This window comes from Phascolarctos cinereus, unplaced genomic scaffold (genome assembly GCF_003287225.1).
Source record: "Phascolarctos cinereus isolate Bilbo 61053 unplaced genomic scaffold, phaCin_HiC Scaffold_3;HRSCAF=262, whole genome shotgun sequence".
In the NCBI taxonomy this organism is placed as follows: domain Eukaryota; kingdom Metazoa; phylum Chordata; class Mammalia; order Diprotodontia; family Phascolarctidae; genus Phascolarctos; species Phascolarctos cinereus.
The window spans coordinates 164,933,230-164,961,180 of NW_027555736.1; the positions used below are offsets into that span (position 1 = coordinate 164,933,230).

A 27,951-nucleotide genomic window follows, 5' to 3' on the forward strand; every position below is an offset into this window, starting at 1 on the left:
TTTTTTCTTTTTTTGCTTTTTAGGCAGTTGGGGTTAAGTGACTTGCCCAGGGTCACACAGCTAGTAAGTGTCAAGTGTTTTGTCGGAGGCCAGATTTGAACTCACATCCTTCTGACTTCAGGGCCAGTGCTCTGTCCACTGCGCCACCTAGCTACCACTAGGGTTGTGATCTTAAACAATGTCTTCTGCATGTAACAGATTTTCTGTGAATTGGATCATACCACCTATTCAGTTTGTTACTTGAGTTCAGCAAACATTCGTTATTAAGTGGCTACTTATAGGCAGTATACTATATTAGCCACTGAAAATACAAAGATGAAAAACAATGTGGTACCTGCCCTCTAGGACGTTAGAGTCTAATAAAAAGGATACATGAGTGGTCTCTGACTTACAAACAAACACTTGGCTTAAAGATCATACATACACACACACACATCTAACAACAGCTTGCCATTTTTTTCTTCCCACTTTAATATTTTCTTCCAGTTTTGCTGTTCCCCACTTCAAACACATAATGCCAGTCATCTCTCCTGAGATCCTCCCCTTAGGCTGCATTTCAGAACTGGAAATGCAGTTGTTACATAAAGGAATCAGTAGCTTCAAAGCCCCTTCCTTCTATATTCTGGGAGCTATAGGTATTCCTTCTGTACTCTAGCAGTCATTTAAACCCAGGGGTTCTTTTTTTAAAAATTTATTTATTTTGATTTATCAACAATCACTTCCATATGCTTTTGAGTTTAAAATTTTTCTCCCCCTTCCTTCCCGCCATAGTGCACAATCTGATATAGGCTATACATATACATTCCTATTAAACATATTTTCACATTAGTGGTGTTGTAAGTAAAAATTAGAACCAATAGGAAGAGCCACCAAAAAGAGGAAACAAAACTCAATAGAAGAGAAAAAAATAGCAAACACTATGCTTCGATCTGCATTCAAATTCCATAGTTCTTTCTTTGGATGTGGATAGCATTTTCCGTCACGAGGCCTTTGGAGATGTCTTAGATCCTTGTGTTGCTGGGAAAGGTTAAGTTTATCAGTATTATTCATTGCACAACATGACTGTTATTGTGTACAACGTTCTCTTGGTTCTGCTCACTTCACTTGGCATCAGACCATGCAAGTCTTTCCATGTTTTTCTGAAGCCAGCCTGTTCATCATTTCTCATAGCACAAATAGTATTCCATTACATTCATATACCATGACTTGCTCAGCCATTCCCTAATTGATGGGCATCCTCTCAATTTCCAGTTCTTTGCCACCACAAAAAGAGCTGCTGGGAATATTTTTGTACATGTGGGGATAGGGATTTGAGAACTTGGATGGGCAAAAAAAATTACATCTTTATTTTCATTAACCTTTATCATCCTGTCTAATCATATGCGTTATATTTTATGCTTTTAAAACATGAGAAGGAATTTATAGGCTTCACCATATTGCCAGAAGGGTCTGACACAAAAGGTTAAGAGACTCTGATTAGACACACTGGGATCAGTCACTTTAAGAACCCCCTGCCTCTTTGGCCCCTTCTATCCATTTAAGCACCTATCTCCTGTAAGTTACTAACATACCTCACTGCACCCAGTTGCCATAATTGTCACCTTCAGGGCAGCTAGGTGATGCAGTAGATAAAGCACCGGCCCTGGAGTCTGGAGGACCTGACTTCAAAGCTGGCCTCAGACACTTGACAGTTACTAGCTGTGTGACTTTGGGCAAGTCACTTAACCCCTATAGCCTCACACACAAAAAAAGGGCTTTGCAGTGTTCCAGGACTTAATGCAATCAGCACAATGTTATCCAGTAACAGGATCATCTGGAGGACTTCGCTATTCAAAGAGAATCTCCCTCTACTTAGACCCTATTTCTGAACTCTTCCTTAACAGTGGCAAACACTTTTGGCAAGCATGCATCTCCCTGTTTTATACCTTATCTGATGTCTCCAATAAAAGGGTTGTTGAGCAAGATTATTTCTTTTGTTTTATCCTTTAATGGATCTTCAATAATTTTAACTTATGGATGGGAGACAATATGTTGAAAGAGAGCCTTTAAAGATGGTATTTTGTTCTATTGGGTCAAACACTTTTTTCATAATCAACAAATAGTAAACACTAAGCCAGCTCTATCTCAAACCTGAAGTAGAATTTAATCAAATTAGAGTTTTGAGAGAGTAATAATGCACAAAGTTCTCTAGATATAACTCAAATATGTCTTCAAAAATTACCTTGTTAGACTTTTATGAAGCAGATCATAGCTTAAATTCACTAGCTATTTCAAAGATTCTAGGGGAATTCTTTTGAAAAGTGAATATAACTTTTGTCATATAAATAATACCCCTCCATCTCTTTTTATAAAATTAGATTTTCATATATAGTAGCAAATTTACAAGAGGAACATTCTTGTGTGTATACTACATGAGACACACAGAACTGCATCCTTTTTGGAACTTACAGTCTTGGGAAATTGCCTAGAACACTTAAGAGATTGTGACTTGCCCAAGGCCACAGAGTCACTGTGTGTCAGAGGTAGGATTTGAACCCACATTTTCCTACTTCAGAAACTGACTCTATATCCACAGTTTTGCTGGGGTTTTGTTTGTTTGTTGAGACTCTTTAATTTGCCAAAAGTTGTAAAAATAACAGATGTAAAAAGGGAAAACCACAATTGAAAACCCTGTAATAAAATGAAAATAGCACTGGTTTGTGAAGTCATTGCGCTTGAGTTCCAATGCTGGTTCTGCTACTTATTGTGTCTGTGTCCTCATTGACCTTAGACAAGTTGCATATCTTAACTGAGCCTCACTTTCTCCAACTATAAAATGAGGAGCTAGTTTATAAAATGGACTAGATGGTCTCAAGATTCCTTCCAACTCTGCATCCATTAGCTAAAGAATGTAATGTAAACAGTCAAAGTAAGAGAGGCAATTTCTTTTCAGTAATTCTTTATGGGGTAACAGAATTTAGATTTGGCAAAAATCTTAGAGAAAATCCAGTCTGACCCTCTGGAGTTATAGCTGAGGCTGGAAGAAGAAAAGTGACTTGCTCAGTTACACAAATAGAAAGTAACAGAGCCGGAGGTTGAATCCAAATCTTCCAGTTTGATTCAGTGTATTTTTCTAACATACCACTTAAGAAGCAACTGCCAGCATTAACAAATACAAATGTAATCAGCTTTATAAATAGTTTCTAATGCCTGTCATGAAGCCTGGGCTTCCTTAGTCCTCCTCTGGAAATAATATTGGTAATTTAGTGTTTATGGCAATATGAATGGATAGATTATTAAGCCCCTATACAAAGAAGTAGTAAACTGGATTTTTACTTTGAGATTATTGCTATTTCAGGTCCTTAAGGACCTTTGAGAAGTTATAAAAAATATTTCCCAGTATGAGTATTGTTCTTTTGTGTTTTGTCTCTGCTGACATCCTCATTGAGAGTAGGGATCATTCACTTTTTGCATTTGTATCCCCCAGCACATAGTATAATGCTTAGTAGTTGCTTAATAAATGCTTATTGATTGATTATATGTGTATTCATATATTCTTCATGATGACAACTTAATTTGTAAAATGATGGTGAAAACATTGCTCTCATATGCAGAACCAAACTCCATTTCAGTCATTCGGCAGGTTTGTATTAAGCAACTCCTAGGTGGCCCTGCAGTAGGTACAGTGAGGGATATGGGAACTACAAGACAGGGTCCTTGTTTTAAATTTATTTTCTTTGTTAGTTATTAGGGAACTCACATCTAATTATATCGCTGCGAAACAGAATAAGCATTCTTCTGTCCTTCTCATGATCATCTTTGGTTAGATGTCACATTAGGGCACTCGCGATAGTAGCTGATACTGGAATCCTGACCTTTACGGGTAAGACAGCATGTGCAACCTGCCCCCTAGAAGGAAGTAAATATCCAAATTGATGGCGGTGCTTCATTTTTGAAGAGGACTAGTGACATGACTATATGAGCAGTGTCTTGACTTGCACACGAATTGGGTTTTAAGTGAGGCAGAGCTACACAGAGTCCTCAGCCTCTCTCTTCCGGAGTCATCCAGTTTCCTCATGAGGTCACGTTCTCTAAATCCAAACTCTTTCAGCACACTGCCAGTCAAGTAGTATTTAATGTTACTCTCAACAGGAATCAGTACCAACTACCTATTGTTTAAGCAAAAAATTTAACATTGATTTGTAGTAAAGAAAACATTTGAGCTTTTGATTAAAATTTGCTACATTAACTTCATTGTGCTCTGACCTATCTTTAATTGTTCTCTTGCCCGTTATGTAGAACATTAGAGTTTGACCATAGAGCTATTTACTGACTAAAGATTGTATTATGTTCTTGTCTCTACATCCTTGCTTTGGGGTTATTTTCCTTAATTCGCTATTATCTTACCCTTTGTCTTCTGACATCTTGCCGGTGACGTTGTAACTGAGAAGGAAATTTTCATCTTATGTTTTATAAAGCGGTATTTTTTTGTTACTTTATCCCAAGCCATATGTATTTTCCATTTATTAGATTAAGGACAGCTGGACGATACAGTGGATAGGAGTACTAGAACTGGAGTCAGAAAGACCTAATTTCAAATCCTGCCTCAGACACTGACAAGTTGTGTGATTCTGGGCAAATCATATGTTTCATTATATGTAAAATGAGGATGATGATAGCATCTACTTCCCCAGTAATATTTGTGAAGTGCTTATCAAATGTTAAAGTGCTATATAAATTATAACTATTATTATTATATTTCTTGTAATGATTTTAAATGTTAGTGCCACTTTTAACACCTCAGAGGTGCTGCCGTGTTTGGCAGAATAATAAATTGGAAAAATTAAGTTTTCAAAATCCAATCTTTGTAGTATATTTTCTGCTTAATCATAAGCAGTTATCCATATCCATATTTTTTTCTTCTTGATTTTCCAGTTTTTTCTCCCTAGAAGCAAAAATTTACGTAATGGCAATGTCCAGCAAGAAGTGTTTCCTGGAAATATTTTATCCTCATGAGATGATAGAAACATAATTGGTTATGTTTATTTTTATTTTAAATTCCTTGGTTTTGTTCCAAAAACCGTTTAGCCCTTCTGTTAAACCATGTTAAATGAGTAAGATACGAAGAAAATTGTTTAAAAGGACCTGTTTAGTGTTGTAATCACATACATTATACAAATAGCCCCCAAATTAGAAACAAATTGTGCTGCAAATATTCATTTTTAAATGACTTGTTTGTATCTCAGAGCACCTTTTGAAATAGAAACATTGTTTTAAATGTTTTGATAGGCCAGTCCACAAAAAACCTAAATGAATTTAACCTGCAGTGTACTGATGCTGCCATATTACCTAAACTCAATTTATTATTTTGTTTCTGTTACCAATGTTTTGTGTTTCAGCTTGGGGAGTAGAAGTGAGCCTACTATGTGCCAGGCACTGTGTGCCAGGCACTGTGCTAAGTGCCTTACAAATACTATTTCATTTGATCCTCACAACAACCCGGCAAAGTTGGTGAGATCTTAGGTACACACAGGGACTCCAAGCCCTAGGCCACAATAATGACTCCAGTTGGCTGGGATAAGGGCTATAGATGGAGGAGGAAGAAAAGACTGCTCCAAGGAATAAGAGCTAGAGATTAGTGAATGACTCTAAAAACTTTCTAAGTCATAGTTTCACTGGGTTGAGGAGAAGGGAAAGTGGGTGGGTAAAGGAAGAAGGATTTATTAAATGTGGGCCTGCTACATGTCAGGCACTGTGCTAAGCACTTTATTGATTTTATCTCATTTGATCTTCACAACACTTCTGTGAGGTAGGAGCTATTATAATCCCCATTTTATAGGTGAGGAAACTGAGGCAGACAGGTTGAAGTGCCCATGGTCATACTGTGAGTAGTGTCTGAGGTTAAATTTGAACTCAGGTCTTCCTGTCTTCAGGCCCAGCACTCCATCCTTCCCCTGTCACTTAGCCTTCTCTTTTAGGCCTGGCTAGTCCCTAATGCTGGTTGCTGTTAGTAGTGAAAGAGGGAGAAGCATCGGTCGCACTATAGTGTACGGCTGTTTTTTTCTCATCTCTTTGACTGAAGATTTTTCCTCATTGCTGCTAGGTGAGGTGGGAACAAAAGGAAACTGGGGTTTATGGAAGGAAAGCAAAGGTTGCTGCAAGGTGACTCTACAGGGCAGACATCTGAGAAGGGTAGCAGAGGTTTGGTCTGCACCAGGAGATGGAAAGGAAAGTGAATTCTGTTTAGCAGCAGAGAGTATAAAACTTGTTTGGACAGCTACCCTGGTGCTGATCTGTAAAAGTGGGTGAGACTGCCTATTCTTCCCATACACACAGGTCTACAAAATTTTTATTTCAGTACCCAGGCTTTAGAGTTGAAAAGGAGTAAATAAGACAAAAGCACTGGAGGATTGAGAGTTAAGATGGTAAATTTACTGCTCATTTCCCAAGAACTTCACATTTTTTCCCCCATTTTGTTTCTGTGCTTTCAAGCTGTAGAAGATATTCTTTTGCTCTGAAGAAGGAAAAAGAGTTTGTAGGTATATAGTTTACTGTCCAAGTAATTCACAGGATACTTCAGATTTACATTTCTTTGGAGACCTTTATATTGTATAAGCCTGCTTCTTTTATTTTTTTTTAAGCCTGCTTCTTTTAGCAACCTAATTTTAATTCCCCCTTTTTTTCTAGAAACAGTTTATTATATTTAAGTTTCTTCAAAACATATGCCTTGTTTTACTTTACCCCTCTTTTCATTTTCACACACCCCTGCAATATAACACAGCTCTTATCCATAGTAAATACGTTTTGAAGTGAACTGAACTATAACTTATTATAATCAAAACTTACCTGTATAATACTTATACTTGCTATACATCCTGTGGGCCTCTAAAACTTTCTACCATTATGAAGTTTTAGAGGGAGGAAGCTGAGAAAGTAACTTTTTTTCTAATTTGAGTTTGTTTGCCTTAACTAAGTTGTCACAGACAACTTCAGCACTTGTATTTTTTTTTTCAGGATTTTTTACTTCTACACTGGATAGCAGTCAATGGATTATTTATACTTAATTTTCCATTAGAATTCAAGAGAAGTTTTTGCTACTATCTTGATTTTCTATGTTCATTTTTCTTCCTAAAATATAGGAATATTCTGAAGATAGTAACTCTGAACCAAATGTGGATTTGGAAAACCAGTACTACAATTCCAAAGCATTGAAGGAAGATGACCCAAAAGCAGCATTAAGCAGTTTCCAGAAGGTACTTACTTTTTAAAACTACTTTTATTAGCTTATTTGTGAATATATACACATGTGTATATAAGTTATGTAGAACAAATGAGACTATTACATATGTACAAATATCTTAAAACAACTGTTCAAAATATTATAAGTATTATTCTGTAGCCACAATAAAACTGTTAACATAAATTTGCATTCTAAATACTTAGCAAAAATTTAATAAGGACTGTCTCATTCTTTGTTAATTGTGAAATAGCTTTCCGCTAAATCTGTTTAGGGCAGGTGTCCCAGAATACTGAGAATCTTTGAGCAGTATCCATGTTTTCCTCTTCAGTTAGTCATAGAAGTCTTTAGTCTTTATAATCATAGAACTTAGAGCTAGAAGATTCCTCAGAGACTAGATAGTCCAAATCCTCATTTCATAGTTGAGGAAACTGAGACCCAAAGAGGTTTAATGAATTGCCCAAAATAACACAAGTAGTGTCGTAAGTGAGATTTAGGAGAGCAGTCTCCTGACTCTTTTGGCTGTGCTCCATTCTATTCTTTATCATTTTAATTTATCCTAGACTAGGTCATAATATCTTAATTTAGCGCTGCAAGGGACCTTAGTGATCATGTAGGTCAAGTTCTTGGTGGGTTTCAGGGAATCCATGACCTTGGATGGGGATGGAGGGAGAAATGTAGTGGGGATTATCTTTTATTTTCCATTAGCTGATAACCATTAACTACTGTCTGAACTTTAGCATTTCCTTCAATTATGAATTTTTAAAAATATTCTGAGAAGAGATTCACAGGCTTTACTAGATTTCTAAAGGGCTTTATGACACAAAAAGATTAAAAACTCTGATCTAAAATAACCATCTCATTAATGGATGATAAAATTTAGACCTACAGGAGCTGAATGATTTGACCAAGGTCACAAAGATGAGCTTCAGAACCAGGATTTGAATCTCGGTCCTTTGCCTTTAAATCCAGTGCTCTTTCCAGTACATTAAATTACATCGTATAGGCACAGTTTTAGGAATTCTGTTTGAGGAACTTATGAAAATACTTGTTCAGAGTTAGAACCATAGTAGACTAATCTTTCTTTGCTTTTTCCTGAAAGAACTTTTAAGCAAATTCATTTTTGCTTTCATATTTTGAAGAAGTCTTTTATATTGTTTTGTCTTGTATTTGCATTATTTGCTTAAAATATCCCTAGGATAAAAACGAAGCAATTCCTATGTAAGTGGTTTTCATACCCTAAATGTTGCCATGATATAGTATATTAATAATGGATTGAGGAAAATGCCTTTCTCTTTCAGGTTTTAGAGCTTGAAGGTGAAAAAGGAGAGTGGGGATTTAAAGCACTGAAACAGATGATTAAAATAAACTTCAAGTTGGTAAGAATTATTGGGAGACATAGAAATAATTTTATTGTACAGGTAGAGTTTAGTTGTATCTTGCCATTTCATGCAAGTTAGCATTACATGGCAATATTGTATTACAAGACGATGATGCTTTAAGTTTACAAAGAGCTTTCCTAAAAACAGCCTTGTGAGATTGAGAATTCAGTCATCATTCCCAATTTACAGATGAGTAAACTGAGAGTGAGAGGCATAACTTAATTTGCCCTTGGTCATATGGGTTTTAATTTCAATGCCAGAATCAAGACCTGATCATCTGATGCCAAGTCCGTTGCTCTTTCTATGCAATACATACTTTGAAGTTTTATATAAAAACATGTTTCCATGCTAACACTGCTTTCCTTCTTAGTAGTGTGATTACCGTACATCCTGTTCAATGAAATATACGTGACACATATGTTCATAAATTTCTGTCAGTTAAAGGATCATAATAGAGCTGGAAAGGTGAACTCAAGAGATCATCCAGTCCAGAGATCACCTTATTTTACGGGGGGGGGGGGAGAATATACACAAATATATATATATAATATATGCGACAGGTGCATTATATGTAAATATTTGTACGTAATATACCGAGAGACAGAAATGAATGAGTCCTATGAGTTATCCATCTAACCTCGTGTCATAATCTAGATAATAAGCATTTTTTATCCAGTTGGTTTTTTCCTGTGTGTATAGTATTTTCAGTGGATTTATGTCCTGTTTAGGCAGTTGATACAACTAGCATGATATCCATAGGCAGAAACATCTAGATCTCACCATGTATAGAAGGGGTTTCTTAACTTGGAATCTGGTCTATGTGCTTCTTCTTTTTAAAAAATATTTTGACAGTTTAATTTCGGTATAATTGGTTTCCTTTGTAATCCATGCATTTTATTTTTTGCATTTAAAAACATTTTGAGAAGAGATCTGTAGTCTTTACCAAAGGAGTACATTACATGAAGAAGATCAAGAACCTCTGTTCTATAGGGAATCCTCCTTCAACTCAGATGGTGCTTTAGATCTCTTTTACAAAAACAAAAATTACCTTTAGCTGGCGTTTATCTTCCTATTTTTGTACTTCACCTGATCTTAATATTCATAGTGTTATAAAGGAGCTCTTGTATTTTTCAAGAATTCTTGCAGGATTTTGATGTGTGCATAGGAAATACCTTTTTGAAAGAGAAGTCAGGGAAGTTAATATCGTTAGTTAATCTCTCACTTCTGATTAAAAGACAATTTAACGGCATTTATTTTCAGAAATTTGATATTGATTCAGTTTAACTGACTATAAAGAAATTTGTCGTTCAAAGATCTTTAGAATGGGTAATCCTTAAATGAACTTTGCATTTTGGAAGGACAAAAGGCATAATACCTATTTATATACCTGCCCTTAGATGAGATGTGTAAGGTAGAACCCAGGAAAAATGGAGTCCTAGAAGTACAAAGGGAAAATGGGGCTAAATGACAAGAACTAACTTCATAAGTTGTCCTGCATTGTATAATGTGAGGCATTCAGGGAAGATTTCCCCTTTGCTGAAAAGATCTACCTGCCAAAAACTCACTGAAAATCTGAAGATTAATTTCTTTAGATACCGAGGACATTTAATTCTTGAAGAGTCATGTGGGGACGAGACCTATGAACCCCAGATAAGGAAACTCTCTTCACCAATGCAAGTTGGCACCATATCTGCAATTTATAGTCATAGAGAGTTGCTCAGAGCATTGAGAAGTAGTGACTTAACCAAGGTCATACAACCAGCATGCATTAGAGGCAAGACTCGAAGCCAGGTTTTTCTGACTGAGGCCAGCTCTCTACATTGTGCCATGCTGCTTTTCAGAGCCATGAAATACAGTACAAATAGTTCTGGATGGTATACTGCCTGAAGATTAATCAGCTGTTAACAGATAATCACCAAGTAGGATTAAAACTTTTTAGGGCATTGAAACAGATGTGTGAGGTTCAAGGACCCTTCAGTTTCATCTACTTTGCAGTTTTCATGAGGGTGGTAAGTTTGTAGGTAACAACTATTATCAATGTGTATTGAAGAACTTCTTTCTCTTGTGAATTATATAGTGTTGAAATCTCCCTGATAATTATGCTACTTTAAGAAATTGGTGTTCTAAAAAAAAAAAAAAAGAAGAAAGAAATTGGTGTTCTGCAAAGTATTGTGAGAGGCATTGATTTGGAACTTTTCTTCCAAGCTTTTAAGCTTGACCATTGCTTTGAATTTTGAGGGTTCTTTCTGTATTATGTATTCCTGTTATCATAGTAGAAATATAAAAATTTTAAAGAATAGAATCTAAGATTTAGAATGTTACCAAGTTTTCGCCACCATTTTTATTTTAGAATCTAGTTGCACTAATTTGGGTTCAGTGACTTAAGTATGTTGTTTAAACTTTTATAATATTCCTAACAGATTGTGCATTTCTCTAAAATATTTATGACTTTTAATTATGTAATTACTTGAACTCTGTGTTTTAATCAGTAAAATGCAGTTAATAAGATTATCCAAAGTATTTTTAAACAAGATCTCATGTCTTTTTCTTCACAGACAAACTATCCAGAAATGATGAATAGATATAAACAACTATTGACCTACATTCGGAGTGCAGTCACAAGGAATTATTCTGAAAAGTCTATTAACTCTATTCTTGATTATATCTCTACTTCCAAACAGGTTAGCTTCAGTTTTTTCCATCTTGGTGCTTACCTACATGTCCATTGTTTCCAGTGGACTTTGTGCATATTTTAAAAAATCTAAACCTAGAGACATCACTGAACAATTATAGTCATTAATTAAATTCAGCAAACATTTTTTAAGCATCAGTTGTGTGCAAGGGCATTGTGTTAGGCTCTTTGGGAGATACAAAGATCAAATAAGACACAACCCTCAGAATTTATAGTCTAGTAGAGGGATATCAATTAGCAGATTAACTGCCCACTTGTGTTAGGCACTTGTGATACAAAAACAAAAATTGAACAGTGTTTACCCTCAAGGAGCTTACATTTTATTGAGTGAGACAATAATTACATGCAAAACATGTAATTATATATAAAATAAAAAGTGAATAAATACAAGGATAATAATACACAGCAGTAATTCAAAAGGTGAAAGCAGAGTGCTTTGTGAAGGCCAGTAGGAGAATGCCGTCCTTTGGGCAGGAAGCGTCCTGGAAGAGTGGCGTTGTAGATGAGTTTTTAAAAGCTTTTCTATTCTAGAGAGCAATAACTTTAACAAAGGTAGGGAGAAGAGAAAGCACAGGTAGTGTACAGAGGAAAGAAGAGAGTCAAATTTAGCTAGAGTGTGGTATATATGGAGAGCAATTTTTGTAGTTCTTCAGTAATTTCAGTTGTGTTTAACTCTCCGTGACCTAACTAACATCTGAAGGGAAATCAGGCGAGTTCTTGTGTTAACATCTGAGCCGAGCTTTTAAAGGAACATGGGTTCCTAGTGATAGAGGTGAAAAGGGAAGTTCATTTCAGTCTTGGGGATCAATGCATATACAAAGGCATGTGTGGGAGGTAGAATGTTAGGTGTAGAGAACAGGTAGTTCTGAATAGAAAAGAATATACATGGAGTGAGCAATATAAAATAAACTCAAAAGTAGATTGAGGCCAGATTGTGGAAGAAGGGATTTTATAATTTATCTTACAGGAAATAGATAGCCACCAGTGATTTTTGAGAAAGGGGAGTTACTTTGTCAGATCTGTGTTTTAGGAATATCAATTTGACAGTTTTGTGAAGGATAGATTAGAGAAGAGAAAGGAAGTAGAGAGTCCAGTAAGAATGTTGTAGCTGTAGTCTAGGCAAGGGGTTACAAAAAACCCAAACTAGGAAGTGGCTATGTGAATGCAAAGAAGTTAGTGTATACAAATGATTTGGCATAAAAAATAATTCTATTAAGAAAAGAAAGGACTGTTTAAGTAGAACAGTGTAGTTACATAGGAAATTCACCAGGCAAAAGACATAGAGAAGATGAAAGCGAGGTTAAATAGCAAAAGATAAATACAAATTATGGAATGGCCTTGTGAGGGTCATATCAGTAATTCTGAACCTCAAAATATGCTGAGTCTGATAATGACTAATAAGGGAAACGGGGCAGCTAGATGGTGCAGTGGGTAGAGCACTGGCCCTGGATTCAGGAAGACTTGTTCAAAGCTACCCTTAGACACTTGACACTCACTAGCTCTGTGACCCTGGGCAAGTCACTTAACCCCATTGCCTAGCAAAAATAAATAAATAGGGGAAACAAGGATTGAGGAAAAAAAAGTATTGGAGGGAAGGGGATCAAAGAAAGGGATAAAACCCTTTGGCTGAATGGCACAATAGTAGTAGATGAAAGAAGTCAGGCCTTCTCTTTTCTCTGCCCAAAATAATACTGTTTTTGCTAGAAAAGACGAAATAAAAATGGATAATATGGAAGCAGAATCCAAGATAAGTAGGTAGATAGCAAAAGGGCACCTAAGTACCTTTGATTAATTCAAGTCACTTGGCCCAGATGAGCCGCCTCTCAGGGGCCAGGAAACTGACAAATACTAAGCCATTATCGATGGTTTTTTTCAGGACTAGAGAAGATGAAATGTATTTGCAAAGATAAAAGCCCTATCAGCTTGATTTCAATTCCCAGCTATACTTTTAGAATGTTGAGATAGTTTATTAACTGGCAGAATTTCATCGAGAACAGGTCATGACAGACTAACTTCATTTCCTTTTTGACTGTTAGGTCAAAGGAATGTTGTCATGGTGTTCTTGTGGACAGCGTGGAGTGATGTGTGCTAGACACATAAAATTGTGTGGATATAGAACTGGTAGAAATACTGGAATTAAAGAATAGTCATTCATGGGTTGATAATCAACTTGGAGAGAAATCTTAAATAGAACTTCCCAGAGATTTGCCCTTGGTCCTGTGCTGTTTAACATTTCCAGTGATATGATGTAGATATAGATGGTTTGTTTGTAAAATTTCCGGGTGATACAGCCAGAAGGGATAAATAACACATTGAATTTCAGAATAAGGCTGTAAAAAGATCTAGATTGGCAAGAACAATTGGTAGTAGAGGTTAATGTAAAACCATAGAGCTGGGAGGAACTATAGAAGTCATCTAGTTTAAACCATTCATTTTACAGTTAAGGAAACTGAAGTCCAGAAAGGTCAGTTGCTTAAATTTGGCTTCAGAAAATCAGTTTTGCTATGTGGTTGAGACATAGATCATTTGAGAGAGATCTGAGCACTTTGGTATACTATACATTCATAATGAGTGAACAGTGCTACCTAACTGCCAAAAAAGCTGATGTGATAATATCCAGAATGACGGGAGTGATAGTCACGCTGTACTCTTGTCTATCAGACAACATCTGGAGTATTATGTTCAGTTTTGGATGCTCTTGTAAAATTGGAGTGAGTTTAGAAAATGGTGATCAAGATGGTGAGTAGCCTTGAGACTCTGCCGTATATGAAGATGAATTGAAGGGATTGGGAATATGAAAATGTAAGCTTAGAAATGCAACAGTTTAAGGGAGACATGATATCACTGTTCAGTTGTTTGGAGAACAGTCTTGTTAAAGAGGGATTAGAATCATTTCTGCTTTGCCCCAGAGGTCAGAACTAGCACCAAGGGGTAGATTTGCAAATGGGCAGATGAAGATTTGATCTAAGGAGGCACTGCTGACAAGTAAAATTTTTGAAAAGTAGAATGGGTTGTCTTTGGAAGGAGGAGGTTCCTCCTTATTAAAGGTCTTTAAGGAGAGATTGAATCAGCTTGTTGGGAATGCTGAGGGAATTCTTGTTGAGGTTTGGGTAGGCCTCTGAGGTACCTTCCAAATCTCACATTCTGTCAAAGTTTGGATTTTGATGTTTAGTTCTTGTTACAATTTCAGGTTAGTAAGGCTTTTTTTTTTGTCTAAGCAAAATAGCCTTAAATTTTAATCAATTTACTCTGTTATTTTGTGTTGCAGTAAATCTTTATATACTCATTTAGGGATAGAGAAAGTAATTGACTTTGAAAGATGAGAAAAATGTGTGCTTACTTACTGTGTGCATTGTTACATTTTGGGTTGTGGTGCTGTTGTTGGTAGAAGGCACATGCTACATATACATTTTAGTAGCATTTCAAATCTTTCTACCTTCTACCACCACTGACTTCTTAATCTTAATGACTCAAATCTCACCAGACATGAAATGCAGGAACATATGCAATAGCCATAAAGCTTTCTTCTGACATGAAAACAACCATTCCCTTTTGGGGGGAAGGGGAAGACAATCAATCAAATTGATAATTTAGCAGACTATCCCTGCCTCATTGCCAGTGGTCCTGCTCCTCCATTCAGTAGAAAGATCTCTGCAGCTCTACTGCCATATTGCCTCTTTCATTCCCTCTGTCATTGAAGTATTTTTGTATGTGATGGCTATCTTATTTTTCTTACCTTTTCCCTGGCAAGTAAAATATATGTGATTAGGATAAAACGTGAATGTTACTAGTAGAATAAAACCTATAGTACTTAACTTCTTAGTTCTGTAGTTTAGCTCACAGCTACATTATAGGTGAAAAAAGCTTTTTATGGATTGCCCGAGAGACTTAAGTATCTTTCATGATTAATAAATACTTTTCAAATTGTAGGCAGCCCACTTTAATGAAACTAGGTCATGAAATATAATTCAGTCATAAGTGAGAGGCTGCTTCCACATAAATTTCATTAGTTTTTACTCTATGTAAGCAGACATTCAATAAGAAACGGAATACCGTATCTTTTGTGTGTTGAAATTCAAACGTGCACTTTTAGTTTGTTCAGATTAACTTTATTAACAGGTATGAATTTGCTGTTTACAATTATAGAATTCTGATTTTTTATGTCAGATGGATTTACTGCAGGAATTCTATGAAACAACACTGGAAGCTCTGAAAGATGCTAAGAATGATAGGCTGTGGTTTAAGACAAACACAAAGGTAATATTTAAAGTTAATTGTTTTGGCATTGTATATCCTAAAGACGCAAATCTCTCATTTCAAAATTTACAAATTAAATGGTTTTAAAGACTTTGCTTTCTTACAGCTTGGAAAATTGTATCTAGAACGAGAAGAATATGGAAAGCTTCAAAAAATTTTGCGCCAGTTGCATCAGTCATGCCAGGTAGCATCCATCATTTTCTCTTTCCATATATATAAATATATACTTATAAAAATTTTAATAAGCACAAGAAATAACTGCATTTTCCAGAACAAAAACAGTAACGACAGGTGAAAAATATTTTATGTTGCTAAGTTTCCTAAAAGAAGTAGAAATTTTAAAAATAAGTGCTCCCAAAGGGAAGATCAAATCTATGCCATAGTTTCTTATAGGTCACCAAAAACAGCATACTTAAAAGTTGAGTTGTAAATTGTTAGTTTTAATTGTCTACATAATATTAATGCTTATTTAATCTCATATAAATGTGACCCCCAAATGAAACTACTTAGAGATGAGTATTTGGAATGTAGTTCTGTGAGACTGCATAAGGCAGAAGTCATACACATCTCCATTGTATCCTAGTATTCCTATCTTAATTCACCATAACCATGCATCTGAATTTAGGAGCCTTCTAATTAAAAGGAGAGTTTGTCTCATTATTTTGTAATATAGCAATAAATTGGTGCATAGTTAAAGTAGTCAAACCTCATACAGTGAAGAGATAAATTCTGAGGACTGATGATAAAACATGCCAGACATAGACATTGTGTGGATTTTATTTTGCTTAACTATACCAATTTGTCACAGAGAGTTCTATTTCAGACCAAGGGAAGGAGAGTCAGAGGCAAATAATGGTGGTATTAAAAAGCATCAATAAAATATATTTTTAAAAAGCAGAAATAATTTGTAAATTAAAAGCATAAATTGTATACTAGGTTGTGCACCTGTTGTTGTTTTTTCCTTTAATTTGTTAAGCCAGTATACAAGTTCCAATTAAGAGTAAAATCTGTTTCAGAACTTGGAAATTTTTCTCATCTATCCCTCTTAGTACTGTGGCAAGTGTTTGTTAGGTTAGAGTTCTTATTAAATATACCTTATTGCGCATTTCGGAAGTTCTTCTAGGGACTTGTAGTATTCTCTTCTTTTAGTTATAATCAGCATTATCTTCTGTGAAGAGAAGAGGAAAAACTTAGTAGGAGAAAAAAAAATGGGTAGCTCTTCTCTCTTAAAAGTAAAGGCAGTTAGACCACATAGTAAGCCCACCATCTACCTTTTTTCACTATTTTTCATAACGTCACAAAAATTATTTAATTTACTTCTTGGCTCTTCAGTGTTTTTCATGATAAATTTTAGTCTACTCTTCATCAGAAAGAATATTTGTTCCAACATCAGAGTGAAATGGAAATAGTAGAGAAGCCATCATAGACTTAAAGAGCTTTTCAGAGTAGAGGGGAGCATATAGATCTGCTTACAGTTAGTGTCTTATTGAATACTTATAGGGAACGAAAGCTGCAAAATAAAGTCTTGTAAAAGCACATCTGGTGAAATTTTGGCATTTATTTCAAGACATAAAAACAAGAACAAGTCTTTTGTGCATTGTAAATACTATTCTAGTATTTGGTATTGTTTTGTGATGTATTTCATGTACATTATTTTGGGAAAATATAGCCTCAAGATACAAATGCACAACCCAAACATTCTTTCCCTACATATAGTTCTTGATGTTGGCCAAGGAACTCTTGCAGCTATAGTAGAGGAGTCCCTTCTTGCAGGTGGCTAGAAGCTGACAATTGCATAGGTTCCCTTCTTTACACATGACCAATGGCACTAAAAAGTATAGAATAGTATGTTTTCTGAGTCATCACATTCTAAATTGGAATTTGCAATTTCTTGCAAATGCAGTGTTATAAATGGAAGGTTATGTTCCATGCCTAGTTTACAAATTCTTATTTAATCCATAGATAGTAATGTACTGCATTTTGGCTGAATTATGGGCTAAAAGAGGCTTTTGTGGTCTAGCCTGGGGAGCTAAATTCACCTAAACAGGCTCTGAAGGGAAATAAGTTTTGAGCTTCAAATAACAGACTTAAAAATAAACATTTGATACATAAGTGTTTTCAAGTTGGAAACTATGTATGTATGGGGTTTTTGTTGTTGTTTTTAAATTAAGTTTGTCACACTAAAAATGTTCTCTTCCCTAGACGGATGATGGAGAAGATGACCTTAAAAAGGGTACACAATTATTGGAAATTTATGCATTAGAAATTCAAATGTATACGGCACAGAAAAATAACAAAAAACTTAAAGCATTGTATGAACAGTCACTGCACATCAAATCAGCCATCCCCCATCCACTGATCATGGGTGTCATTAGAGGTAAGTAGGAAAAAGTCTTTTGAAGGAAACAGAAAGAAAAACTATAAAACATTTAACATAACAAATAGGCAGCTAGCAGACTATCTGGCCACAGTGCCAGGCCTGGAGTTAGAAGAGACCTTAGTTCAAATCCAGATACTTCCTAGCTCTCTGAACTTGGCCAAGTAATTTAACCTCTTTTACCTCGGTTTCCTTATTTGGAGAATGAGGGCAGTAATAGCATTCCCAGGGTTCTTGTGGTTATCAAATGAGATAATTGGAAATCACTTGGAACAATGCCTTATACATAGTAAGTGATATAAAAATGTTGTTATTATATATAACTGGTAAATTATTTTACTTTCAATAAATATATTCTGTCAGTATACTGTATATATAGAAAAGAAAATGGCAAACCACTCCATTATCTTTGCAAAGAAAACCCCAGGTGGGGGGAGTGGTCACAGAGATTCTGACACAACTGAAACAACCAAACAACAACGTACTGTATATGCATTATAATAATCCATGGTCAGTAAAATGGTTGGCTTCAAAATGAATTTTAAATTACATTTTTTTATCCTGTGAAGTTCATGCCATTACCACAAACTAAATATATGAGAAATTGATAATTCAAAGAAAACTCTTTTCTACTTAAGCTACAGGTGAGTAGGCAAAGTTGACAAGTTGATGGTTTCCTCTTGTCAGTTGCCTAAGGAAGAGATCTGTTTTATTTTTTAATAAAAATGAACACGCTGAGAACATTAGTCAGCATATTGAATTAAATGACCTACCGCGTGCTACTGACATGTATTCCATGTGAATGTGAGACAGTATTCACTCTTGTGAGTATATAGTCAGCACATTCCCTTTTTCCCTTCACAGAATGTGGTGGTAAAATGCACTTAAGAGAAGGTGAATTTGAGAAGGCTCACACTGATTTTTTTGAAGCATTCAAGAATTATGATGAATCAGGGAGTCCCAGACGAACCACTTGCTTAAAATACTTGGTTTTAGCAAACATGCTAATGAAATCGGGAATAAATCCATTTGACTCTCAGGAGGTATGTTTATACTATAGTATCTGTTGTCCTTTGCTATGTTCTTATTTCCAAGTGTCTCTTAGGAAAATAAATTACTATCACTTTCTTTATAACTATATGTATTTTTATTATATTTAGGCAAAGCCGTATAAAAATGATCCAGAGATTCTAGCGATGACGAATTTAGTAAGGTAAGATTTTGCCTCTGATTGGGGAAATTTACTTAAAACAGCAAGTTAAGAATTTAAATAGAGCACTTTTAAATCTTGACTCTAAAATACTTCTCTTTTGTGGTAATCACAGTTTTACAGTTTGTCTAATCTTAAATGTGCCAAAATAGTAGTATTAAAATACTTGAGCCTTTTTTTCCTTTTAGAAATCAGTAATCATGATAAAGTTCTACCTGCACTCATTAGGTCTTAGTTGTGATATTCTCTGAGATAAATATCGGCTTTGTTAGCCTTAACATATATGTTAATTGTTGAATGATGAGCTGAGTGCAGTGTGTCCCCCCAGTACAATGTGTACAGAAGAAAGAAATTTCTTTTCCACTTTATTCCTTCCTTCTCTTGTCTTTGCCCATCCACATAATTAAAACACAGTGGAATGTAATTTATCCTTAACCAAGGTTGATAAAAGTTTTAAATTAAAAGACCATCTAGCTGTCCACATGGAGAGGAAAGCCTGCATACCTCCTACTCAGCTATTTCTTTCCTTTTTTCTCCTTAAATTCAATTTTCCTCCTATTTCCCCTAGATTGAGTTCATCAAACTGAGCTTAATTAGAAAATGAGCAGGGTTGCACTTAGGGGCATTTGTTTGTGCCGCCAGTATATTTGTAACCCTATGACAAGATGAACAGTTATAAATAGTTAGCCAGGAACTGTCAGAGCTACTTAAATCTTTTTTTCAAAAGTATTTATTAAAGGTCTGCATTGAAAACTTGGCATTCTTATTGTCTCTTTGTGTAATCATTTCTCTTTCTCTGTCATAAACATATGTGTATGTGCACTGACATGCTCACTGTTGTGATTCCATGCTTTTTAGCTTTTTCTTTTTTTTCCAAATGGCCTTTTCCAGCATGATGACTAGTAGGAAAGAGAAATCTTATAAGATGTGTAGATTAATTTTACCCTTTATTTTTATTTAAATTTAGTTGTCTTTATTTGTAATTCAGTGAGGTTAAGAAACTCAGAAATTACTTGAAGGTTGCTACCTTGACTATAGCAATTCAAAACAAAATAATTTGGGAAAAGGGAAGGCTTCACCTAGATGAAAATGACAAAGATTCATTAGGCAGAAAGTGGCCCAATGGCTGAATTTCTTCCCTTCATTTTCTAATCTCCCCCACCCCTACTCACAGTCTCCTGAGCTTCAGTGCAGATGCCATGAAGATAGGGATGGTGCCTCTGGTAAGAGGAATGAATGTTGCCTACAGAGGCCAGTCAAAAGAGCTCCAAAGTTTTTAAGTAACTACATTAGAGATAAAGGGGAACCCTTTGGTTTCCCAAGGTCTGATATCCTAGATTATCCGTAACAGTTTACTAGTACAGGAAGGGAAACAGGCAAAAGGGAAATGTCGTGTGGAAAAATAAGGATTATGGAATTACTTTGAGGCCTTCCTATGATAAATCAATCAGTTAATGGAAGAACCTGAGACAGTATGAAAAATTAAGAGGTAATGTATTTGATTTAGTGCATCTATGATCTTATAGATGTGAGGACACCTTCCACCAGTGCAGATCACAGCCTCTTCATCTGTTATGTTTTTTTCCAAGGTCCCTCCACAGAGGCCTTCATAGAGAGTGTGCTCAACTTTCTGAGAGACTTTTCTAGGTTTTTTAATCTCTCCTGATTACCAGCACATTAGCCAGGCTAGCATCCAGTTATTCCTTACTCTACTAAATAATCAGTGTATCTCTTTAGGGGTTTGAAAACAGAATTTGAAAAAAATCCATCTTTATTTCAGAGAGCAGCTTAAGGTCATTAAAAGCACTGAGAATTTTCCCCATATAGAATCTGTCCATCTTACCCTCTTTCTCCTGTTCATTCTGTGCCAGGGTCATTGTCCTTCTGCAGTGTCTGTTCAAGAGATATAGACATACATGCATATGTGCATGCATGCATGCTTACATATATACACACACATATATACATGTTATTGCTGTTGTTAAGTCTTATCAGTCACGTCCAACTCTTCATATTTCCATTTGGGTTTTTCTTGGCAAAGAGCCTGGAGTGTTTTACCGTATCCTTCTCCAGCTCATTTAATTTGTTTTGTTTTTGCTTTTTGGTGAGGCAGTCAGGATTAAGTGACTTGTCCAGGGTCACACAGGTGGTAAGCATCAAGTGTCTGAAGTCTTATTTGAACTCAGGTCCTCCTGACTCCAAGACCAGAGCTCTATCCACTGTGCCACCTAGCCTCCCCTCCAGCTCATTTTACAGATGAGGAAACTGAGGCAAACAAGGTTAAATGACTTGGGGTCACACAGCTAGTAAGTATCTAAGGCCAGTTTTGGACTTAAGGAGATGAGTCTTCCAGACTCCAGGTCCAGCACTGCACCACCAGCTACCTACCTACATACATACATGCCCACTAGTGAGGTTGCTGTAATCTCAACAACAGATACTCTTCATCCACTGGGGGTTTTTTTTCTGTTTGGATGGTTGTGGAATTAATCTAGCATTCTTTTTAGAATTCTAGAACTTGATGTAGTAAGAATACCATCTGCAAAAAGAGAACATTTGAAGGATTTTGCCATATATAAGGAATTTCTTCTCCATTTGTCCTCTGTGCTTAATATTACTAGATGCCTTGAAGTATAGAAGCAAACATCTTACTGTTTTATGCTTGGCTTGATATTGATGATCACCATATTATTAAAAAAATTGTCTCAGCTGTTATAGCTATCAAAAATCTTGTATGATATTAATTTATGCATGGGAGGCATCTTGAGAAAGGAGTCTTTAAGTCCACATTTTGCAGTACTAAAACAAATGCATTTTTATTATCAGTAAGCATAATGGGATCTTGTATTTGCTGTACTTTTCAGTAAATTGTGTGATTATGCAGACATGGTCTGTTTGTTCCCATCTCATATTTTCATCAAGGAGAGTCTCATAAGTGAAAATCCTCATAAAGATTTTATAGAGGTGAAAAAGCAGGTAAATGGGTCAGTAGTTATTCATGTCCTCTTGATTGCTAATTTTCAGTAGAAAAATATTCTGTGATATTTTCTTAATCATTTGTTATTGTACTGAATCAGCCCTTGACGCCTTTTAAATTGTCATCTCCAGTACTGATTTCCTCTCTGTATACTTGGTCTGATCTAGCTATTTTCCTTGTTGTGTTTTCTTTAGTGCCATTTCCAGTTTATCACAAAGCATTCAACAAATAGTGTTAAAATGATGGGGTTTTGTGTCTGGGATTATTGAAATTTCCCACATACACTCCAGCTTCTCTCCCTTCTAAAGTTGCACTCATTGTCCATCTGCAATAAGTATCCGTCGTGTATATATAAGTACTGGCGCTTTTCGTGAAGTACCCGCAATATTTAGACTTCTGAGTAGTCTACAAGTCTTTGTTTTTTCTTATGTCTTAATGTTCAACCATATTTTCAACCAATTTTTTCACCATCCACCCGTAATTCCCACCTGCATATTAAAATCATTCAAGAAACACTTTTTTAAAGTACTTACTCTATGCTAGATGCTGGGGATTTAGACACACAAAAAAAATGAAATAGTCCCTACATTCAAGGAGCTTACATTCTGTAGGGAAAACAGGAAATACTTGTAAATTAAGAGAATAAATACAAATTATACAAAGAGGTTAAAGACAAGGCAGCTTGGACAGAGGAACACCAGCAGTTGGGAGAATCAGGAAAGGCATCATATAGAGGATGGTTCTTGAGTGGCATCTTTAAGGAGTAGAGACATTCAGTGAGGTGGAGGAGCTCGGAATATTTCAGGTGTGGAAGGCGACCATTGCAAAGGAATTGAAACAGAAATTGATAGGAATTTTTGCTAAGAAGAGGGAGATAGCTTCTTTGGCTGAATCACAGAGGACAGGATTGAAGGAATATACAAGTTGGGGCCACATTATGAAGGACTTTAAAGACTAAACCATAAGAGTTTATATATTATCCTAGAGACAGTAAGGGGCCACTAGAGTTGATTGAGTTATTAGGGAGTGACATGGATAGATCTACACTTAAGAAAAATCATTTTGGATGGCCTGAAGCAGAGAAATATTTGAAGCAGGGAGACAATTAAGGGGCCAAGAGAGGTGATGAGGTCCTAAACTCAAGTGGGTTGACTGTGTGAGTAGAGAGAAGGGTTTGGCTACAAAAGATGTAATAGAGGTAGAAGTAACAATATGTGGCAGCTGACTGAATATATGGAGAGTCACTCAACTGTTTATGGACCTTGTAGACTGGAAGAATGGCAATGCCAGTCAGCATAGTAAAGAAATCCCTAGGATACTTAATTTGAAATCCTCTGGTACTTGGTGATATGAGACTGAAACTTAGGGAAGTTACTGGGCCTGATTATATAGATCTGTGAATCATCAACATAGAGATGATAATTAAATCCATGGGAGTTGATCAGGTCACACAGAGAGTCAGTCAACAAGCATTATTTAAGCATTTACTATCTATCTGCACCTTGCTACAAAAAGGGAGGAAATAGTCCCAGCCCTCAAAGAGTGGATATTCTGATGAAGGAGACAGTATATAAATAACTATATAAATAAAAGGTATATGCAGAGTGGATGGAAGAAAATATGAAAATGGAAGGCATTAGCAGCTAGAGGGATCAAGAAAGACCTGCAGAAGATATCTTTTAAGATAAGTCTTCAATGATGTCAAGGAGACTAAAGGATTCCGGGAATGGGGGATATCCAACACAAAGGCACAGAGATGGTAAGAGGCCAGTGAGGCTGGATTATATAGAATATGTGAAGAAAAGTGAAGTGTAAAAAAAAAACTAGAAAGTTAGAAATGGGTCAGTTTATTAAGATCTTTAAATTTCAAATAGGAATTTATATTTGATACTAGAAATAATAGGGAGCCACTGGAGTTCATTGATCAGGGGACATACGTTGTCAGACCTATATACTTTGGCAACCAAGTAGAGGGTGGATTGGACTGGGGAGAGATTTGAGGCAGCAGTAGTACTAGGGAGAGGTAATAAGGGCCTGGGCTAGGATTGTAGTTGCATGAGTGAAAAATAGGGAGCGCATACAAAGGTGAGGTGAAGGTAGAAACAAGATTTGGCGATTTATTGGATGTGTGGAGTAAGAGGATGTAGGACAGGGACTGAGTAGGGAGCAGGGACTGCAGGTTAGAGTAATCAGGGGCTTAATTTTGGCAAGGGATGAGTGATGATTGAAAAAGGCACAAGAGATTTAAGAATAGAGGACAGGGCAGAATTGAATTGGCTAAAGAAAGGGTTGCAATCGGAGAGGAGGAAAGTAAAGTCAGTAAGGGTAATGAGAAAGTTGGGAGGGGGTTGGAATTAGAGGTCTTAGTGAAGTTGAAAAACAGGTTTGGAAGGGATGAGGTATAGGGAGAGATGGAATGGGAAGAGCAATGTCAGTTTCAGAGAAACTTTTTAAGAAAGTATAATGCATGGGTAATGGTGATATCCAGGATGAGAGCATCCTTATGTGTTGCTGAGGTAGAATGAAGGAGTAGGTCATGGGATTTAAGAAGATTGAGAAATTGAGGGGTTAGAAAATTTTAAGGGAGCATCATTATGAATATTGAAGTCAACCTAGCATGAGGAAAGGAGTTGGGATGGAGAGGAAGATTTGGAACCAGGTGCCAAACTGAAAAGAAAGAAGAAAAAAAAAGAGGAAGAATGGGGATAAGGGGAGGAGAGTAGTGATACAACAGCTACCATGATGTGGATTGGATAAAAATTTTCATTGAGTGAATTTTCAATGAGGAGATGATAGTAAAGTGTCTAGAAGTGGCAGTGGAGCAAGGACTATTCTGACTGTCCCTCCACAGCCATTGGTTAGTGGGTAAAAGGGAGATGAGACAATATGAGTTGAAGGAACTACAGTAAAAGCACTTCAGAGGATGGGATGTTGATGGGGAGGGTTCAAGTCTCAGTGAATGCTTGGAAGGAACAAGAGAAAGTGGTTCAGAATGAAAAGAAGTTTGTTTCAGTATGAAATGGGAATTCCAGAATAAAGACAACAAATACAAGGTAGTTAAATACATAGTGGTTCTTTTGTATGGAAGTGGACTATAGTAAGAACCATCTAATTTAAGAGGGGTAAGGGGTCTTAAAGTTCGACTAGCCCAGTCCTTAAATTCCCCAAAGTCTAGACTCTAGAATATATGTAGACTGTATTCAAAGCTTACATTTCATCATTCACAAAAGAAGGATAGTAGCAGAATTTTATTTTATTTAGGGACCTCGGTGATCATCTATTGCAGCTGCCTCCATCCTATATTTGGGATAAGTGAATCTCAGAGAGCTTAAGTTACTTGCCCAAAATGACAGCATTGAAGCTGAGATTTTAACCCATTTTTCCACTTCCAGTGTTCAGTGTTCTTTCTCTGATACCACACTGCTTTATTGAGACTCAAAAGTATTAAGTGACTTTGTCCATGGTCACTTACTTATTAAGTGTCAAAGAGAGGTTCTGAATCCATGACTCTCCTGACCTCCCAAGTTTTAACTCTCTTTCCACTACATAATGCTGTCTGCATTAACCATTGAATTTATGGTGTCTAGTGACATATTCATGAAATGGCATATAAACACTTATAGTTTCCCCAGTAGGTAATTGATCAAAAGGTATAAACAGATTGTTCAAATACTGCAGAGTATTCACAATCACATGAAAAAGTACTCCAAATTGCAAATAAGAAAAATGTATAGCAAAAGAAACCTGAGGTTTCACCACATAACCTATGAATTGGCAAAAATGACAGCAGTCAGTGTTGGAAGGGTTGTGGTAAGAGAGGCATATTAATACATTGCTGGTGAAGTTGTGAAATGGTACAACTATTTTGGACAGCAGTTTGGACTTAAGCAAATAAAATGACTAAAATGTCCATACCCTTTGAACCAGAAACTCCATTACTGAGCTTTTACTCCCAAGAAAGCCATTGATAAGAAAAAAAATCCTTATATACGCCAAAATATTTATATCAGCATTTTTTGTGATGGCTAAGAATTGGAAGCAAGGTAGATGCCCATCGCTTGGGGAATAGCTAAGTAAATTGTGGTACATGCATTGCAATAGAATATTGCTATGCTGTAAGAAATAATGTTTGTGATGAATACACAGAGGCATGGAAAGATCTATATGAATTAATGAAGAGTGAGTTAAAACAGTCAAGAAAACTATATATCCAATAACAACAATGCTTGTTGGGTTTGTTTGTTTTTGAAACCACTTATAGATTAAGTACAAATGAATATCATGTAACTCAAGCAAGTAAAGGCTAAGGGGGTTATAAACTGTCAATGAGAGTCCAGTGGGCTTGGGCAGGCATCTGACACCTAGTCCAGTGTTCTTTTGACCCTACCACATTACCATATGAGAGGGCTTATCCTATCTATGTTCAGTCTAAACTTCTTGAGAAAACTTCAGTGAGGACCTTTCCTATTTTAATTTAAAACTTACTTTGTCTAAATAGAGTTAATGATAGATTTTGATCACATCTTTAAATGTTTTGAGTGAAAGCTATAAAGCTTTCCATCTGTTTGGTTGTAATGAACTGACAGAGCAACCAGATTTTTTTAATGATGATAACTTGTAACATTCACTATGGAAGCGTCTATGATGTTACATAAGATTTTTTTTTTAAAAAAAAATTTATAAATAATAAAACATTTCCTCATTAAAATGTATATTTGTTTTTACTACTCCTTAATTATTCTGTCCCATAATAATAGTTTCAAATGATGCATTTTGGATAGGTAAGAAAGTAATGCTTCCTAATTTTATCTTCCTAGTCAGTTGGCAGCAGACTACAGGGAAAAAATTCCTGTTGAAGCTCTTGAATCTGCTTTCCCTAAAATGAAGTTACATTGCGATCCAACAGATGGAAGTACAGCAGAGGTCGTGCAGAATGGCTGATGAATATGACATATGTATAAAGCAGACAGTGGTGCCATATCCAGAAGGTTGGCTTCTTCCTTCTCAGCACCGTTAGCAAGATTTATACAGTGCCTGACAGAACTGGTATCAACAGTAGACGCCATACACTTCAATAAATTATGACTGTAAAAGGCCTTTGGCTCTCTGTAGTAAGGGACTCCATCACTGCTCTCTGCTTTGTACGTGTGTCCCATTTGGCAGCAGTTTTTTATGATTGCTACTGTAATGTTCCATCTTTCAGATCTCAGTGGAACTTCATGGTTAGGAACAAGAGAATCAGATGTTTTACTTGAAAGGTTCGAATAGCTGTTAATGATTTCCTAAAAAATGAAAAACAAGACACAAAACTTTCTGATTAACTTTTACAGAGGGTGCATCCTTTTTAAAGGAGATTTAACTCCTATGTAATAATAAATATGTACATATCCTGAATTTCTTCAGTGATGACTGTTAATAGATAAAAGTACAATCATAATTAGAAACATCAAATTTAAGAATTGTGCTTAAATACTAAGTCACAGTCAGCTCTTAATTGTGGCTAAATAAATTGAAGTCTTCAAAGGTCATTTTAATAGTTCTGCAGCTAACAAAAAGGAAAGAACATTTATTGTCCTTTCTGTAGGTAGAATCAAAGTGTTAAGGAAAAAAAACTTATTTTACTTAGAGAAGGTCTGGGAAGAAGAAAGGTGGGCAGAGAATGTGTTTAGCCCATAGGATGTTCAGTCCTTATATATCACATAGTCCTACACCCTCATTTTATAAATAATGAAACTGAGGCCCAGAGATACTAAGTCGTTTGCCTTCTGTTATACAGCTGTTTATCAGAAAAGTAGAGGTTCAAACTCAGCCCTCCAGTCTTCAGTTTCAGTGTTATTTTT

General features: G+C 36.0%; 1 protein-coding gene across 2 annotated transcripts in view; it reads left to right on the forward strand.

Moving 5' to 3' along the window:
* COPS2 (COP9 signalosome subunit 2) overlaps positions 1-27,951 on the forward strand; it is a 51,615-nt gene that overhangs the window by 19,858 nt on the left and 3,806 nt on the right. The window contains exons 2-9 of one of the 2 annotated variants that reach the window (XM_020977775.2): positions 7,119-7,232; positions 8,518-8,595; positions 11,154-11,279; positions 15,437-15,547; positions 15,654-15,731; positions 17,750-17,924; positions 18,789-18,967; positions 19,085-19,137. In XM_020977775.2, the coding sequence (XP_020833434.1) occupies positions 7,119-7,232; positions 8,518-8,595; positions 11,154-11,279; positions 15,437-15,547; positions 15,654-15,731; positions 17,750-17,924; positions 18,789-18,967; positions 19,085-19,137 (914 nt within the window). The remainder of the gene's footprint in view (positions 1-7,118; positions 7,233-8,517; positions 8,596-11,153; positions 11,280-15,436; positions 15,548-15,653; positions 15,732-17,749; positions 17,925-18,788; positions 18,968-19,084; positions 19,138-27,951) is intronic. The other variant, XM_020977857.2, reaches the window with a different exon arrangement.